The sequence below is a fragment of the Calidris pugnax genome, unplaced genomic scaffold (genome assembly GCF_001431845.1).
Source record: "Calidris pugnax isolate Ruff unplaced genomic scaffold, ASM143184v1 scaffold45, whole genome shotgun sequence".
NCBI lineage: Eukaryota > Metazoa > Chordata > Aves > Charadriiformes > Scolopacidae > Calidris > Calidris pugnax.
This window is the reverse complement of record NW_015090764.1, coordinates 50,537-70,198: the sequence shown is the minus strand read 5'-3', so window position 1 is coordinate 70,198 and position 19,662 is coordinate 50,537. Positions and strand designations below refer to the sequence as shown.

Sequence of the window (19,662 nt, the reverse complement as noted above, 5' to 3'; positions counted from 1 at the left end):
CAAGAAACAGGTCTCTGCTGTGTCTAACACACACCTCTCCATTTCAACCTCCGTATCACTTCTAGCACCTCCTAAAAATGTAGCATTCTGGCTGGCTTTCAAGGTCCTGAGACATACTCACAAGGAACACAGAAGCAAATGTCATCTAACCTTCAGATTTCTAAAACCTGGGACCAGTTAAATCTTTCCTGAATTCTCCTGAAGAACAAAGTTTTATATGTTGTTTAAGTGTAGTAAGTGTCTATATCTAATTGTTTCTGCATATAACCAATGATTTTGTAATTAGGTCATTACCACCCATGGCCCAGTAGCCTGAAGATAGAGTACATTTTAAAAAGTAGCAGAGTTGTTATTAACCATTATCAGCTTGTAGAGCTTTCCAAATTAAAGAGCCTCACAAAACTGCAGAGACAATTTCCAAGAACATATAATCCACATTTCATACAATGGGTCAACCGAGGACTAAAAACCAAACTAAATTAATACCAGGTATTAATAGGTTACATATTGAAGAACAATAACCATTATCAGCTTGTAGAGCTTTCCAAATTAAAGAGCCTCACAAAACTGCAGAGACAATTTCCAAGAACATATAATCCACATTTCATACAATGGGTCAACCGAGGACTAAAAACCAAACTAAATTAATACCAGGTATTAATAGGTTACATATTGAAGAACAAGTGTGATCAAACAGGTTGTCTTTTTTTTTCAATACAACTTTTGATAGTTTTGTTAAAACATGCATTAGATTCACAGAGTTACTGTGCCAAAATATTACCAGACTTCTCACAGCAACTGGTAGCAAATTAACACCTAATCCTGAGAAGGAACATACCCCAGTGAACGCGCCACTACGTTACAAATAATTTCTTTCAGGCTCCTGTATCACCAGGAGCAGTTGCTTTCAGTTAACTCTTAAATAATACTAGTCTGCCTCCCATTGTGCTTCTAGATAGGTCAATGAATCAGGACCACTGAATCAAGCAACAGGAATATGCCAGAAAGAGATCACATTAACTTATTTTCACTGAAATGCCAAGTAAAAATAGTCATGTTATTGTAACAACTCTCGCTTTCTTCCCCCAAAAAGATTTTCTGCTCATCTCCAGTGCATTAACAACAACCTATTTACCTAGTTACCATATCCAGTAGAGAAATTAACCAATTATTCCAAAATATCCCTCCAGTATCCAAAGCTGTGAAAGTAAAATGATGGATTAAAAATTCTGTCATTCCCAGCCTGAAACAAATGACCAGTCACGAGTATCTTACCCTCTGCTTTTGGCAGTATTTCAGCTCCACAGACAATACAATAAAGTCCTTTCTTGCAAGGCTGGTGGCGTGTTTCCTTCTAACAAGACAATATGCAAATTCATGTCAATACTAGTTTGCATATAGCAACTAGGCAGATTGAAGCATTTAATTATAAACACAAAGGAATATATCAAAACTGCTTCAGAAAAATATAGTACTTGAAATACTCAAAGAAATCTACTTGAATCGATGTTTGTCATTTATATCAGCTAATAATTAAAACACACACTATGCTAAAAAGGGTTAACCTAACTTAACTAGAAATATTTTCATATAAAATATGAGAGATTTTATAGTTGATAATGCTCCAGACTATCACAGATCTAGTTTGGAATTTTGCAAAGGAGCCTAGGAGGGCAGGTGCCCAACTCCCAGATCTAGTTTGGAATTTTGCAAAGGAGCCCAAAGGAGGGCAGGTGCCCAACTCTCATTGAGTTTCAGCTCAATTATATTCTTACACTTTGCAAACCCTGCCCTAAAAAGTCGGTACCAATCAGAAATCGGAAGCACTGCTTATATTGAATCAGGAATCACAACTGTAATGAGTTTGACAGTCCATATCTTCTACCTGTGCTAACAGGGCTTGAAAATACTCAGCTTTTTTGTTTCCCATGAGAAAACAAAGGTATCTTTTGAGTGTGTGAATCGCAGAGACATAGAGCAAACCAAGCAGACCATGAATAAGCTATTTCATCTGTACTATTTAACTTAAAAGATTATATAATAAATTGTGCTTATCTCCCTTGCACCTTAACATTCAACAGCAGCCACTTAAACCAGGTCCTTTATTCTATCCACAGGGTACCTTTCTTTCACAGGTGTAGCCACTTTGCCTAACTGGAGCTTTTCTTCTTCTGCATCGTCTCTGAACTTTCAAGCCTTTAATAAATTCAAGATTTTATGATTATTTTAGATGGAAGAGATCATATTATTATATCAAAGTGTGAAAGGGCTTTTCAGTAATTTAGTTCTTATAGATTTGGGAAGTCAAAACAAATAATTGTAGGAAAGTTGGTCCATTGACTTCCCTTCTCTGCTATTTGCAAGCTGGGCAGCACAGTTCTTAATTTAATATTGGGAATCACCATAAATATATTAACTATAAAAATAAAGAATATTCTTACCACAGACATATTTAACATCATAGTTAGTTAGACATAAAGAAATGGAAGAGATCATATTATTATATCAAAGTGCATTGACTTCCCTGCTCTTCTATTTGCAAGCTGGACAGCACAGTTCTTAATTTAAAATTGGGAATCACCATAAAGATATTAACTACAAAAATATAGAATATTCTTACCACAAACATATTTAATATCATAGTTAGTTAGACATAAAGACAAATTAAGATTGAATTTACACGGGTTTTGCAGTAAAAGAAACTGTCCCTCCCTTACCCCCCAAAACCCAGGAGTAACACAAGGATTATTAGCTATCAGTTCTAAAAGAAACTGTCCCTCCCTTACCCCCCAAACCCCAGCAGTAACACAAAGGATTATTAGCCATCAGTTGCCCCAAGCAACACAGTTATTGTCAGGATTGGAGTCTGGGGAATTTGTGGATAGAGATTTTTCAAGGAAAATCGAGTATCTAGTAGGCCAAATGCTGAAATTTCAATACATATTTTTAAAAAAAAAAAATCGGTTAAAGAATAATTTTATATAAAATATAGATGATGTAAACCAAAGCAAAATATTTGACATGAAGGCCATGTCTTAAAGGATTTCTAATCAAAGTAAGATGCAACACAAGATCAAGAAAGGAGCAATCTGCTCCAGATAAGGAAAGGAAGATGGATTTTCTTTTTTTTTTTTTTAAAGATACGGATTTAAAGACAGACAAATCTTCTGAAAGACAAATAAGGGGTTGTGGTCTGTGAGATGAGCAGACAAGCCTCAAAGCTTAAGTGATTTCTAGTATCTATTTAGATATACGTAAACATAAAAGGTGGTTTGATGCAGAAGACCTGTTTTAAGAAAACTGAGCCATCAGAGACTCAGGAGGATCAGGCTGGGCAGCTCTTGGGAGTGTAGCTGCAAAGTCAGCTGCCAGAGGCTGCCCCAGAATTTACTGGGATTTGGGACTTTTCCTAGTCCCAAAGCCAGTTCCAAACAGAACCATGCCCACGCGAAGTCCTGCTATTCAATCAGTTACTTCAGTCTAAATTAAGTATTTTTTCTATAGAGATATGTCATATGTTTACACTGCTGTCAATATCAGAGCCTGCTTCTGCCCTGTCAACTAGTTCAAAACCATCAGCATCAAATGATTGAGCGATACCAGGAAACCTAAACCAAGAAAACATCATTCTTAGGTGGCATCAGTACAATAAAAAGTTTAACCAAATGCCTTGTGCCAAGTACTGCAAGATAAGGCCTAACGCAGAAATTCAGCAGTATTCTTACCATTCTTGCAAACAGAGTATCTAATTTTATAAAGGATGCATTTATTGTGTAAAGAAAGGATACAATTTAAATCCCATTGATTTGAACACATTCACAGCTCTGTAGGGGTGGACATCAGAATGTTCTTTAGATGAACTTCCATGAAAAATGACCACTTCACAATTTAATCTCTGCTCTCAGTCAAAAAATACAAATACTTATGAACCACAAGATTATAAAAATCCTACATCTTCACATCAATATATGATGGAAATGGACAGTCTTTTCTTGAAAAGTCAGGCATAGTATGTTTTATTACAGAAAAATCCTGGCTGTTTTGATTGCAAGAAACAAGAGAAATGTTTAAAATACCTCCAAAAAAAAAGAAAAAAGTAGACTGAGGAAGATTTAAAGACCTTTATGTACAAATTTACATTGCAGAGAAAATGCATTTGTAGGGCACATGAGTACACACTTCAATATGAATACATACAGAACCTGACCAAAAGAAATTAGACCCTCTCACAAAAGGAAATTTTAAAGAAACTTCAACTTTTATATATATATAAAAAAATAAAGATCTCTGACGAAGCCTCTCATCATCAAATATCAAAATGTTCAAATACTGCTACCCACAGCTCCTGATAAACATCTTCCCAAAAGAAATTTGAGGGAAACAAAGTTCTGAAGAATAAAGCTATTTCAGTATCTGGGCTCAATCTATCATATTACTTGATCTGCAAATGTGCTGTTCTGCATATTTAGTTTATAAAAAAAGCCCTAAGAAATGCAGAAAACCGTAATCTGATTACATGGGTGTTTTGCTTTCTGAGAAAAACCCAATTTTTGATTGTATTTAATTATGGATTAATTAAATCTGTAATAGACAAACCTCCTCAGCCTACAATTACAAGTCAAACGCTACTTGGGCTTTTATTTAGAATTTCCACACATGATGTCCTTTCGCCACAGAGTTATGATGAAGAATCTGAATTATATCTATGGAAAACTGCACGTTGTATAACCTCCACAGTGAAAACCAAAAAAGTATAATGAAAACTCGAGTCTGATAGTAGCATCTATTAAATGAGAACTTGAAAGGCATCCCTGCTCTCGTGTGAGGCAATTCTGTAAAGACTGCTCACTACCTTTCCTACAGCAGCTGTCCCTAAATGCTGCTATTGTTCAATAGAAAAGATGACACACCTTTATTTCGTGATCTGGAAAGACTGATTTTCCGTTTCTTGGTGTCCATCTCCTGAGATGCTACCTGCTCTGCTTCTACTCCATTATTCATCTCTACTTTATTCACTGCACTATTCTTACTCCCCTCAGTTTCCATTATTCCATGTAAATGTGCGCTTCTGCCACCATCATCATCATCAATCTTATTTTTAGTCACGCTTAGTGTTTCTGAGGAGTTGATTGCAAAAAGATCATCAGCGACTGTGGAATTTCCACATTCAATCAGATTCTCATTTGTATGACAGGATGGAACCTGTGGTTCGATTTTCTGTTCCTCTGATTCTGCATCATCATAGAGTTCTGGTGTGAAGTAGATACTCTCATCCTCATCCTCAGCTCCTGCAGACACGTTTAACTTTGAAAGTTCAGATTTTCCTTCTGCTGAACGGAACTCACGGCAGGGCTCAACTTGAAGCTGTAGCCCATCAGAATGCACTTCAGCAACTGGAGCCTCAGTATTTGTAACTGCAAAATGAGTTGTTTCCAAACGTGACTCTGGCACACTGGGTTTATGTTCTGAAATTAATGACTGGCATTGATTTACACTGTCAATAAGTTCACTGCCCCTATTCACATTCTTTTGTTTGCTACTCGCTGTGGACGCGCAGCTCTTTGCTACAGGCAAAGGTGTTGAAGTCAGTGGTTTAAGGCAGCAATGTTCTTTCCCAGTATCAGAATTAGTCCAACCATTCTGTTTTTCTCTCTCTATTTTAGTTGCTGGCATTTTGGGTGTCGAGTCCATATGTTTTCTTCGTTGTGTTACATGGTGAGAATGACTCTGTACATCAACTTTCTGGCCACCTGTGAAAAATCACAAAACATTAATTAATTGTATATGCCTTCCCCCCACTGATTTACTGCATGTTTAGTACATCAAAATTACCACTGTTTTATTAGGTTTACAGTTACTTTATGACAGTCATTAAGATCCAATACAAACAAAAGCCCAGATGTTACAACTATCTTTGCACGTGAATTGTCTTAATTAAATCAATAGATTAACTGGCGTGTGTAAAGTTAAAGTACGACTGGGTTTAAAATTTGTATTTTTTTATTAATGTGCTCTTACGTTATTTACATCTTTGTTGCCCAAAATGAAGTCATAAGATTTCCTAAAATTTAGGAATGGATAGATATTTACTTGTAAAGCTGGTACCAGAAGAGATGATATGAAAGGTGTCTCATGTTGAAACAACAGATGTAGCTTGAACCAAGGCACTCATCTTGCAATAACGCTAATCTTTATGTGTTTGATATATATCTTAAATTCTTTTCGTAATTTTGAAAAGAAATTTGAGTGGAAACATTTTTGATTGCACTATAAACTTATCAAACATTATCAATTGTTTTAAGACAAGCAGACGGAATGAAGATTAGTCTGTTGAGCACAGCTCATACATATTTGTGAATAATTATCATTTTGCACCACAGCACTTCTGTAATTTTAAAAACCGTTTGTTTCTCTAGAAAAAGATACAACTTCACATTGAAAGTTGTTAATGAAGTTTTTTCCACAGGACATGAACATACTTGGTTTCATTGTTGTCATGACATTACTTGGCTGATTGGATGCTGTAGCATTCACTGAACTGATGGTTGCAGCAGAATTAATTTCTGAAAACAGATTTTGCTCCTCACTTTTAGCAGGAACATCTGGTGAGAGATGAATAGTTGCATCCTGTTGAGAGGCTTGTGACAGGTCTTTTGAATTTGAAGGTAGGTGGAGAAATTCACCACTGCACTCTGAGGGACCAGCAACACCTTTCAGGTTCCTTACAGCAAACGCACGCAAGGACTCAAGCGCGCTGGCAAACTTCTCGTGGTGCTGGATTTGCTGACGAACCCATTTAGATAAACCTAAGAAAAAGAAAACAAAAAGAAGAAAGAAAAAGAAGAGAGTGTTACTACAGGCTGGATTTGCTGACGAACCCATTTAGATAATCCTAAGAAAAAGAAAGCAAAAAGAAGAAGAAAAAAAAAAGAAAGTGTTACTACAAAACCACACCGTCTATACCAGATATTCCACATCAGTAAATATTACCCTAATGTTGGAAACACTTCTATATATGCATAGACAGACCCATAGAGATTTTCAAGTTGCTCATGAAAGTAAGATAATGTTTGGCTTCCTTTCCAGGGCTAGGAACTTGATTTAATCAATGGTAGTATTTTTATGAGTAATATTAACAATATTATTCTTTTCTGTTAAAAGGCCTTCGCCTTTCTTACCGATACTTTTTGAAGTTCCAACTGCTGCACTGCAAAAACATCATATTTCTTTTATGCCTGGATGTTCATTTTGCCTGTTATCATTAATTATTAAAAAGCAACTACAGCAATTTATTATCATACTGACAGGGTCTGACAAAAATTAGAATATAATGAAGCTTTAACAGTTTTATTTCAGATTAAGCAACAGTAACTCAGATATTCAGAAACAATCGCAACTGCCCAATAGCTAAAATATAATGCAATATGCTCTTATACTGCAATCATTTTAAAAATTCTCAAATACCAGGTGCCTTGAGCACAACAGGTGTTTAGATGATGCTGAAACACACAAGAGTGACGTAAAAACTAGCTTTCTTGGTTTTTAAAAAAAGTGTTTTAAAACCCATTTAAATATTCTTTTAGTATCAATTAAAAAAAACAAAACAAACCCAGAAAACTTGATTCTTCTGTGAAGTTTTACTTTTTAGAAACAGTACTGATCGTTCCAAATCGTGAAGATATAAAACCACACCGTCTATACCAGATATTCCACATCAGTAAATATTACCCTAATGTTGGAAACACTTCTATATATGCATAGACAGACCCATAGAGATTTTCAAGTTGCTCATGAAAGTAAGATAATGTTTGGCTTCCTTTCCAGGGCTAGGAACTTGATTTAATCAATGGTAGTATTTTTATGAGTAATATTAACAATATTATTCTTTTCTGTTAAAAGGCCTTCGCCTTTCTTACCGATACTTTTTGAAGTTCCAACTGCTGCACTGCAAAAACATCATATTTCTTTTATGCCTGGATGTTCATTTTGCCTGTTATCATTAATTATTAAAAAGCAACTACAGCAATTTATTATCATACTGACAGGGTCTGACAAAAATTAGAATATAATGAAGCTTTAACAGTTTTATTTCAGATTAAGCAACAGTAACTCAGATATTCAGAAACAATCGCAACTGCCCAATAGCTAAAATATAATGCAATATGCTCTTATACTGCAATCATTTTAAAAATTCTCAAATACCAGGTGCCTTGAGCACAACAGGTGTTTAGATGATGCTGAAACACACAAGAGTGACGTAAAAACTAGCTTTCTTGGTTTTTAAAAAAAGTGTTTTAAAACCCATTTAAATATTCTTTTAGTATCAATTAAAAAAAACAAAACAAACCCAGAAAACTTGATTCTTCTGTGAAGTTTTACTTTTTAGAAACAGTACCGATCGTACCAAATCGGGAAGATAAAGATTATTTGTATTACTGTATGTGTTATGCCTGTTTACTTAAACAATTTAGATGTATTTTTAGTAGAAACAGACATGTTGGAACAGGGTCTGAGTTGTATCACAGCAGCTGAGCTCCACCTGCTGACTACTCTGCAGCATTAGCTGTTTACATCAGCTTTGTGCCCATCTCCTCTGAACAAGGCACAAACAAGGATACAGAATGCATTCCTAAACAATTTCTTTTTTGATTTTTTTTTAAATAGTATTTAAGATAGCATGCACCATGTAGTTTATCTGCAATTATTTCTAGCGAGTATAAAACTATGAACAGAAAATACTTTTTGCATATTGAATACTTAGTGGTTCCGTAATAGGAATGGTACAACCTTTACCTGTTCTTACCTAAAAAGCCAGGATGTTAAATCCAGACTGCAAACCCTAAGCATTAAAGCTCCCTATAGACTAAAAGTATACATTCACTAGAGACTTACCCAAAGTCCAAATAAAAATCTAGTGACTACTTTTTTTAATACATAAATATATATCCACACGCACACAACTGCCTACGCACATTATATATATTTCATATGCAATGATCAAGAGTCCTTAAGGTTTTATAGGTCACATATTAAGAAAATTCTAAAATTCTGCATCCTGACATTTCTATATCAGCACCTGGATATCCAAAAGGGGAATGAAATTAAATAGACTGAATCCTGGTATCAACATGTTTCAGTATATTTAATGAAATAGCAATACACCAGGGCACAGTTCTGAAGTTTTCAATTTCAACTGCACAATTCTGAGTTCAATGGATACATTTGATTATGACTTTTCCTACTCACCTGTATTTGTACAACCATATTTCTGTAATCTTAATTTTCCCCTATTTATTAATATTAGGATCTTTCCCAGAAAGATTTTTACAGCTTACCAGTTATGTACTTATTAGGGTTATTCCGGAAGCGGTCGTCAACTAAAATAAGAGCACCCCAGTCATTCCTGTGTCTTATACACCTAGAAGTGAGCAACAAAAAGGAGTGTATATGTAGTTAGAGTGCACATGGCAAAACACTGTGGGGATCATACAACAGGGATTGCAATATGCAAGTATATAGAGGAGGTTCTCTCCTACTGTTTTGCATTAAAAATTGTTATGGATGTCATGGAAGGTTAATTTTCTTCTTAATTCTTCTTAAATTTACTATACAAAAAAGGTAAATTTAAAAAGAACCCACATAAATATTTAGCAACTAATCAACCATATCACATTTATTTCCCACTCTAAAAGTGTAAAAGAAAATAAAATGGACTCATGTAATCGCAAACAGTTTTCAAATAACTAAGCGGTATGTTATTCCTAACTGCCTTTAGTAACAAAATGAATAATGCTACAGCCTGAAGCTGTGAGTGATACTGTTGAGTTCATAATTCAGTTGTTAGAGGCCTACAGAAATAATCCAATAGGCACTTTACATGCACTGATATTATTTTTAACACGGATTCCTCCACTGCCTGCCAGAAAAAAGAGCTATGGTCCTCCACTGCCTGCCAGAAAAAAGAGCTATTAAAGAACAGCAATAATAGAAATGAAATATGGAAAAGAATCTGTCAGTAACAGTTTAGGATTATTATCCCAATTGTATAAGAAGAGGACAACTGTTAAAGATGATGTTTACAAATGTACATAAAAGCCCAAGTGTGTCAGAGTCAGGGTGTAAAATGGGAGCAACAAGGCTGACTCTTCAAAGAAATATTATATTTGAAGTCTCTCCATGATAAGAAAATGTACCAAAACATCTTTAAGAAACAGATTTCTTCCAACTTCTCATTTTTGTAATTGCTTTAATAACTGTTTTAAGTCATAGTTTCAATGAACTATGCCCACTAGAGACATATCCTACACTTTCAGAAAAAGTAGGACTGCAAGGAATTCATGGTGTGACTGTCACCTGGCCACACACCCCAGCAGTTATATTCCCAAAGGCTGCTATTTCATTTCATACAATTACTTCATATAGTTACTTCATCTAATGTAACAGCACTAAATTAAGAGAAAAGTGCCAAACTGGAAGGCTTCTGCTCCCTTCTGTCCCCCCAGGCATGTCTGCAGTAAGCAGCTTTGCCTGCCTACTATTAACTCGGTATCGGCTTAGTGCGCTGCTCTGCTTTTATAAAAATAGTCATCATACGCTGTCATCCTTTGCCAAAGCTCAGTTTACTGACAGCTTAGCCTAATGGTATTATAGACAATTCATATATTTGTATCAGAATGGAAGTCTATTCTCTCCACTTAACTTTAGACCAGCATAATTTCATTCAAACGATAAATTATAAAGTAGGCAGTTTTCACTAAAACTAGATTTAAGTTAAAACTTATTTCACAGTGACAAAACCTCAAATTCATTTCTTACTATTAGCATTTCACCACTTTAATTGTTCTTAAAATTATTTAACTAATGCTTTTACTCTCCAAAGTCTAATCTAAGAAGTCAGACCTGTAACAAGAATTTACAATGAGATTTTACTACATAGACTAGTTTCTCTCAGTTTTCTTTCTAATCCTGTATTTATATCATCATGTTTGTATTCGGTCTAATTCAAATCAGAGTCTTCCAGCTGATATTTCTCCTCTTATCTATAAATCTATGTCTGTACCTCTATGACAGATGTATGGCATCTATGATAGATAGCTCTATCTATGTATATGATAAATTTTGTGGGAGAAGGATGAATTAATTCTATACTGTTAATAAAATTTGGGGGAATTTTTTCATTCAAGTAAATAAGCTATACCACTTCTGCTAAATCTGCAAAGAGATCAGTGAGCATGATAATTGAATTGACCTTTTGTAAAGGGCTGAGAATCACCCCCCACCCCAATATTTCTTCGTTTCAAAAATACTTGTAGCCTTAACATCAAACAACTGTTCTGAGCCCACCGCGAGTGTGGACGATTAGTGCATTTGAAAAGACCTCAGGAGTTTTCACTTGGTTTGTAAGTTCAAGAACTACTTGTCTCTGCAAATGCTTTCCTTTCTGTATAACTGGACCACAAGCAATAATATCTGCAACCAAACGAAAGTGGATTCTGAATGTAAAACAAAAACTCTGAATTAGAACAACACTCAAAGGCAAAACAGTGAGAACCAGACAGTTGCCAGCACAGAACAGCTGAAGACCTGATTTCTGCAATGTGAGGGTTTTGGCCTGATTTATCACCTCTGTGTTAACAGTGAGGAATTAATCCTTAAAGATATAACACACACACAAAAAATTCTACAAATACATATATTTTTAATTACGTTCAGCTTATCTCACCTTCCCAGGGCCTGGTTCAGAGCCCTGTAAGCTTGAATTTCATACCAGTGACTCCCTGGTAAAAGGCCTCTTGTATTTTTGTGCTGGTCATTGTATTTCCTCTTTAATTCAACCTAAGGAAGAGAACATAAAATATTGGTTTTAATAATGATGTTGAGAAGAACAGCTGAAGACCTGATTTCTGCAATGTGAGGGTTTTGGCCTGATTTATCACCTCTGTGTTAACAGTGAGGAATTAATCCTTAAAGATATAACACACACACAAAAAATTCTACAAATACATATATTTTTAATTACGTTCAGCTTATCTCACCTTCCCAGGGCCTGGTTCAGAGCCCTGTAAGCTTGAATTTCATACCAGTGACTCCCTGGTAAAAGGCCTCTTGTATTTTTGTGCTGGTCATTGTATTTCCTCTTTAATTCAACCTAAGGAAGAGAACATAAAATATTGGTTTTTAACAACGACGTTGAAAAGGAAATATTCTAAAAGGGGAAAACAAGCAAACGTTGATTAAATAAGTGAATATGTAAAGTGGGCTTCAGTGTTTCCATTGTGTATTTTTACAGCTTTTACCCTTCTCAAGTTAGTCCTAACGTGTGACCTATTCCAATGATTTACATGTATTAACACAACAAGCACACACTTACCAAATCTCTCTGCTAGTGAGGAAAGGATAATCTGTCAAAAAAAACCCCAATACAAGTAAATGGACTGATTAGACTACAGTTCTATTTGCTCATCTGGAAATAAATGATACAACGGATATCTTTATCCTTCCTTTATCATAAATGCTGACTCCTAATCTCTCGCTGGGATCAGACCATACCTTTCCCAAGTGAGGGAACTACAGTTCTATTTGCTCATCTGGAAATAAATGATACAACGGATATCTTTATCCTTCCTTTATCATAAATGCTGACTCCTAATCTCTCGCTGGGACCAGACCATACCTTTCCCAAGTGAGGGTTAAGCAAATATAACCCCTTCTTCTCCAGGAGCTAAGAACAAACTTGAGAGACAGAGTGGTCTGGCCAAAGTTCCAGCACCAGCAACACCAGCTCAAATCCTGAGCTTGGCATCACCTTCCACAGTTTGGAAACCAACGTTTCACTGGGTGAATGTGAAGCACAGGCAGCAGTGAAGGGCTGCAGGCCCACAGGCTCGGGGAAGGCAGAAAAGGGCACGCTCATCCTTTTTTTAAAAACGTTCTCTCCTCCTGCTTCAATCAATCTCCTCGATATCAACTGCACAAGAAATCCCCTGCCTCCCCTTCCTAACCGTATGGATAACTACACAGCCAATGCCCCGTCTGAATTTGAACAAGAATTTGTATTTTGACATTATACACAGTTCCAGTGTGCATCAAGAGAATTTATTATTATTGGGAGAGGAGATGATTTAATATATGTTCCAGTGTGCATCAAGAGAATTTATTATTTGGAGAGGGGATGATTGAATATATTTTTTAAAATAAACAAACACAAAACTACACCAAAAAGGGTCTTTCCGTTGCTCTTTTGTACAGTATTAACCTTTCTAAACTGACAAGTGAAAGGACACGCTTCAGGAGAGAAACCAGCAGACTTCTAACCTCTTCTGACAGGTAACTTTCAAGTTGCATTTGGGTAAGAAATTTTATTTTATGTACTTATGCCCTTTAAATTGCCTGTCAAATTTACAAATTCAATCTTTACAGCCAGAAAGTAAATTCAGTTTGATTTCACAGATTTAATATTTGTTCCAGTCACTCAGAATTTATCGACTGGCATGTGAGGTTTCCTTTGTAATATTCAAAACCGAAGATGATTCCTTCTGAACGGTTCGTGAACATTAAAACCATTCTTTAAAAAGGAACTTAAGCTTTTCTGTGCATTTCTACAAATGGAAATACCACCTGGGGAAACAAAAGGGTATTCCTCACCATTTGAAATGAGGTATGATGTTGGAAAATTTCATTAAAGTCTCTAAAGCATTGCTAATGACAATATGTTCCTGACCATACTTTGCATTTGTCTGGTATGATGTTGGAAAATTTCATTAAAGTCTTTAAAGCATTGCTAATGACAATATATTCCTGACCATATTTGCATTTGTCGTTTAGTCCTGGTACGTTTTCTAACAATTTCCTCCTTAGAAGAATTTCCATTATCAGGAGGATTTTGGCCAATTCTAACAAACGTAGCTTCACCGCAGTTTCTTACTTCACTAGCAGGCTGTAATTAATATTAGAGTAACTAGTCATGTGTCTTATACTGATAAAAATTACCTTTTTTAATCATGTGCATAAAACCACTGAAGTAACAGAAGAAGCCAAAAGTTTCTTACTTCACTAGCAGGCTGTAATTAGTATTAGAGTAACTAGTCACATGTCTTATAGTGATAAAAATAACCTTTTTTAAGGTATTAATTAAGATTTCAGTGCATAAAACCACTGAAGGAACAGGAGAAGCCAAGCCAGTCAGGTCCCCTGCATTGTATTGCATTGCCCCGTGAATAAATGACTTTACTTCTACATTCTCCTAATCCACGTTAGCATTATGCAAATGTATCCTGCTTGGACTGCACATCAACAACGGCCTCTCATCTCTCAAATGATACAAAAAATCCATATTCTTTTGGTCTAAATGTGTAACGTATCTCTAAAACCTATCTTTTCTCTCTTAATTTTAAACAGGGTTAACAGAAAACAAACATTCTGTTTTCTCACTTAAACCACGGTGTCTCAGCTCGAGATGACAACTTACGTCGCTGAGAGTTCAGTTTGCATTAGAAGTCTACTAAAGGTAAAAGGCCAGGGCATGTCATTTTAATGCAATCAGAATCTATTTCATTGTATAACTCTTACATTATCAAGCATCAACCCAACGCCCGATTCAAAATGACATGTTACATATGTGAAAAAGCCAGTCCCTCCTGCTAGCAAATATCCTAAATGCGCAGTAAACCACAGGCTAGAAGGGATTAGTTAAAATGTCAAAAGACAGCCTTTTACTTTTACCTGTTCATCCTTAAAAATATACCCTTAGCTCTGAGGCATGCTTTACAGACAAATAGCTTGGGCGAGCAGCGGCAGAAGGCCCGTGGCAAGTGCTGCCATCTTGTAGCTGTCAGACAGATTAGGCTTTGATCTGTCTGGGAGGTCACGGGCACGTTCACATTAAGTGCAGTCTGACAACATTATACCTGCTAACTGCTCCTTCTTTGAATGCTTAATTACTTCGACATCTTCCACTGTGGAATATTAACTGAGAAATACCAACCAAAAAAATAAATGCCACGAACAAATATTTTTTTTTATGACTTGGAAAAGTATTTTGAGGCAGTTTCTGCTACGATTCGAAAGAATTTTCAAGTGTATTTTGCAATCAAAATTAGCAAAACAAGTTTTTCTTTGACGACGACAACAACATATAATCTTATACAATGAATGTTGTTTAAGTGTTGATAAACCACATAAAAGAAGTTCCCTGTGGTAACACTGCGTCACATGAAGAAACTCAGACTTAGTCAGGAGTCAAAGGATATATAAGCACATAAAGTGGATTTACACTGTGATGACCATAGACAATATCACGTAGCTTATGACACAAAGCTCAGAAGACCAGCCTCAGCAACTAGAGCTTGTTTCTGAACCCAAAATAACCTGCAAATTCAGATTCTGAAGCTTGCAGATTGCCTTTCAGCAATAGATTTATTCAAAATTAACATAAACGTGGTTATATTTAACAGCAAGGGATACAAATATCAATCTCTTATGAACTATATATTGCTTTATTTAACCAAATGTAGTGCTATATTGAGACCTGTTCTTTGACAAGACACGACTTCACATTCATCTTCCACTGTCTCCTATTTTCTCTAGCAGATTCAAAGTGACCTGCAGTTTGTCACCTGTGGGATTACAAACCAGATTCCCCAGAAGTCTAAAGACAGAATCTCCTGAACACAACGGCACTGCTGTAGGCAGGTACACAGAGAGCTCATCCAAACCTGCACTTCTCTTTACACTAACCCTTCGCAGTGTTGTGACAGCCCAGGTTAAAGAAAGATACAATTCCTGAAAGGAAAAAAGCAAATAAATGTGGAACTATGTCAAAGATTCCCCAGAAGTCTAAAGACAGAATCTCCTGAACACAACGGCACTGCTGTAGGCAGTTACACAGAGAGCTCATCCAAACCTGCACTTCTCTTTACACTAACCCTTCGCAGTGTTGTGACAGCCCAGGTTAAAGAAAGATACAATTCCTGAAAGGAAAAAAGCAAATAAATCTGGAACTATGTCAAAACACACACACACACACACGTGTAGGTAGGTACAGCTACACACACACACACACGTGTGTAAACTCATGCCCTTCGCTCCTCAGCGCTCTCCTCCATCTATTCTCCATGGAAATAAAAGTCAGAAAATGGATATAAATGTTTTTTTGGCATTCCAGTGGCTTGTTTCTCTGGTTTTATGAGAGGAAAAATAGTAATGAAAACAAAGACCATTGCTCATATCATCGAAAAAAAAACTTTAAAAGACACATTCATGTTTAACGTCTACTAATTCCCCTCTCCTAAAAACAAACAGGCACAAAATACCAGGTGGTCATTCCATGCTTCCATCCCCCCCCCAAAAAAGACATAAAAATGGTTTTTAAGCAAATCTACCATCCTAAAAACCTCATGTGTCCAGTTTAGAGTCTCTCTTCCACCTGAAATAGCAATAATTAGAATTCTTCAAGAACATACTTGCCATCTACTTTCCGCCTGACGAATGCCAAGCAATCATAAAAGTTTTTAAGTGCGGGGAAGTAAAAGACATGAAACCCCATTTCTTTTCTTTTACATCTGAAAATCCTTAAATGGAAGTAGCATTAAATAGTGAAGCATTTAACTTTCCCCCTCCTCACTTCAAAAAGCAGTAACAACGTCTGTGAGATTTAAGACTAAATAATGCACGTGTAAAGACCTGGGTGAGTCATAGAATATGCTTCAAACTTCCTCACTCCTCAGTGGACCTGCTAAAAGCACTATCTAAACACAATCTCCCAATTTATTAGCCCAAAGGAAAACGATACTATGGCAGGGCTCTATCTTTAAAGACTCCAAGCACTCCAAGTGCAGTGTTAATACGTATGAAACAGTATAGGTAATAAGCATTTGCTTATTTCATATCTTTTCAAACTAGATTCTGTATATGATTATAATTTATTGAGGCCATTCTAACCTTCTCATATACCTAAAGATGGTGACCAGACACAAACACAACACACCCTTCTGCTTTTTATCTATGGAAATACTGTATTTCTTTAAAAAGCAACAAAAAAAACCCCCTCTAAACTGTGAATAAGACATTATCAGCCAGTGACATGATCAATACTTTGTACTGCTCAATTTTCCTCAAGATGCTCCATTCACAGCTCCATCCTACAAGTCTCTGTAGCAGCTGAATCACCAGGAGGCACCTACTGCCCTCCAGCATCTGCCCCTTCCAGAGCCACCAACTCAAACCAACAGCTCCTGCATCAAAGCCACGAAAGCTTAAAAATAGTGCAAGTGACCTTTTCTGCCTGAACATCTCTATGCGCTCTTGAAAATTTGCCTGGCTCTGATAATAGCAAATTAAATAAAGAAATAACATCTCTGCAGACCTCCATCTCAGAGCAGGCACGTCTTGCAGGCTGTTGCATCCGAGCAGTGCACCTGAAAAGATCCTGAGCACCCAGGGGATTTGAACAGTGCAATGTCTGGTGCTTCAATGAAGGTTTAATCAAAACTATGAAAAGTTATTAAAACTGGGGGGGTAAAAAAAAGACATGGAAGTGGCATGAAAGAAACTATATACAGATAAACACTGATATCTTGTTTCCCCATATGAGATATGACTTAAAAAAGTAAAGGCAAACCACCTGGCAGAAACCTCCTGTCCATTAGAGTCTACTACCCAGCCAATGGCATCTTCTGGGGCAGAAACACAGTGCTACCCCTTCATGCAAAGCCGTATTTCACTTATTTTGAATTCACAAGGTGTTTTATGTCTAAATGCTTCCTCAGTAGTCTCACTCTTAATCCCAGTGTTAGATGGGAAGCTTATGTAATGTTGTAACCGCCGAACACTTCCAGTATTGTCAACTACACCATGTGGCAGCTCCGAGATCTGGAAGTTTTACGGTTTGACAAATCTTGTAGCACATTCACCCCAGGCCCATCTACTCATCTCAATCTTGTAGGCTTGGAGGGACTGCGAACAAGTGACTTGATTAAAATCTAATGCAACCAAAACTCTCCTCTGAAGAGAAAATTCAATCCATTTCCAGTGAAGCAGAAGTGAAAAAAATCAAACAGCTTCCCTTGAGGTCCAACGCTGCTGCCTGCGCTCGGTGCCGCTGCGGCTGAGGTGAAGTGGTAAGTGTCAGTCATCCTTACAAATCCCTAAGGTGATAGCTTCACTTTTAAAGCTTTCAACATACTTTGACAGTAAAGTAAAAACTTAAAGGTCACCACTACTTGCTAAGGACAAGATAAACACAAGAAAATCACTTTGGAATTTTTTTATGGATCAGAAAAGTAAACTATTCAACGTAAAGGGAAAGTTTTGATTTGCTGTATTATTTATCCAAAGGCTTAACTTCCAGATAAATTCAGGGATGATTTCTGTGATCTGTGCCAACATATTGACATTAGCCTTGCAACAGTAGAAGAAAAATGCCATCCTCTAGTCCTACATGCTAAGGTAACTTAAATGTTACCTTTCTTAGCTGCAGGAGTGCTACATTCCACAGCATTTTACAGCTACTCCCCTAAATTAAGCCTCTACCCATCAATGTTTTTTTTCCTAAATTAGTTCTATTGCATGTGAGAAGAGTGTGGGTAGCTGTGACTTTTCACAACCATTCTTATTTCTGGAAAAGTGGGAAGTGAAAGGTTTTTGAGATACCTTACTGCTTCAAACTCATGTAAGAAATTGCCCCACCACCAATGTATTTACTGCATTGCTTGGGTTTTTGTAACACAGGTACCTATACCTCCTGACAGCTTCCTCTGGGGAGAAGGGGGAAAAAAAAGAAAGTGATGAAGACCTGCAATATCCAGCCAGTCGTCTCGTTATGATGGGATTCTGCAGCCTCACACTGCATCACCCCTTGGTAAGCAGTGTCACAGCAGACTGAAATCATTTCCAGTGTACTGCTGCAAGCCAAGACCAGTGCAGGCTGAATGACACCAAAGCAGAAGTATATTGTCTCAATCATAGTTATTTAACACCAAGACGCTTGCTGCATTGCATTGTACATCTCAGTGCTGTAAGTGTATTTCTTACTTACAGCCTTTATTGGCTCAAAAAGCTACTTTGCAATTAAAACACACAATAGAATTGAATATGAAGTAGGGCATGGAAGAAGCACAAGCGTGTGTGTGTTTATGTGTACATACACTGACACACACACACATTGCATTTTTACCTTATTCAGTATTTCCCCTGAGAACATTCAATAAATAACATACCACAATGTTTGGCATTCCTGTGAAAGTTCCATAAATGCTTTTCTGCTCCCCACTTTATATTTCTAATTTTTTTCACAGTAATGTAGTGAAGAAGGAAGTAAAAGTGGCTTGGTTTTAGACAGCTATTAATATAGACAATCAAACAAACAAAAAATTCAGTCACTTCTTACAAACATTTAAATCACACTGAAAATGACAGCACACACTGTGTCTCAAGGCTTCTACAATGAATGTCAGATTTGACTGGAAAGTTGTGGCAAAGTTGCTAAGAAATATTCAGCCTAAAACAATCCCATCAGTAACAGAAGAGTCAGTCTCTAAGAAAATTCTTAACTTCACTGTGAATTATCAAATTCTACTGAAGAAAAATAGAACAATGACCTTCCCAGAACATGTAATTTTCTGTGCTAGTTTGCCCATATTTTAAAACAATACTTTCTTTTTAATA

General features: G+C 36.5%; 1 protein-coding gene across 1 annotated transcript in view; it reads right to left on the bottom strand.

Annotated features, from left to right (window-relative positions):
- The window catches only part of BRIP1 (BRCA1 interacting protein C-terminal helicase 1), a 73,219-nt gene that overhangs the window by 3,621 nt on the left and 49,936 nt on the right, over positions 1–19,662 (bottom strand). The window contains exons 16-21 of the mRNA XM_014952252.1: positions 12,036–12,148; positions 9,336–9,418; positions 6,480–6,806; positions 4,911–5,750; positions 2,123–2,196; positions 1,276–1,354 (exon numbers count right to left, since the gene is read on the bottom strand). Of these exons, the coding sequence (XP_014807738.1) occupies positions 1,276–1,354; positions 2,123–2,196; positions 4,911–5,750; positions 6,480–6,806; positions 9,336–9,418; positions 12,036–12,148 (1,516 nt within the window). The remainder of the gene's footprint in view (positions 1–1,275; positions 1,355–2,122; positions 2,197–4,910; positions 5,751–6,479; positions 6,807–9,335; positions 9,419–12,035; positions 12,149–19,662) is intronic.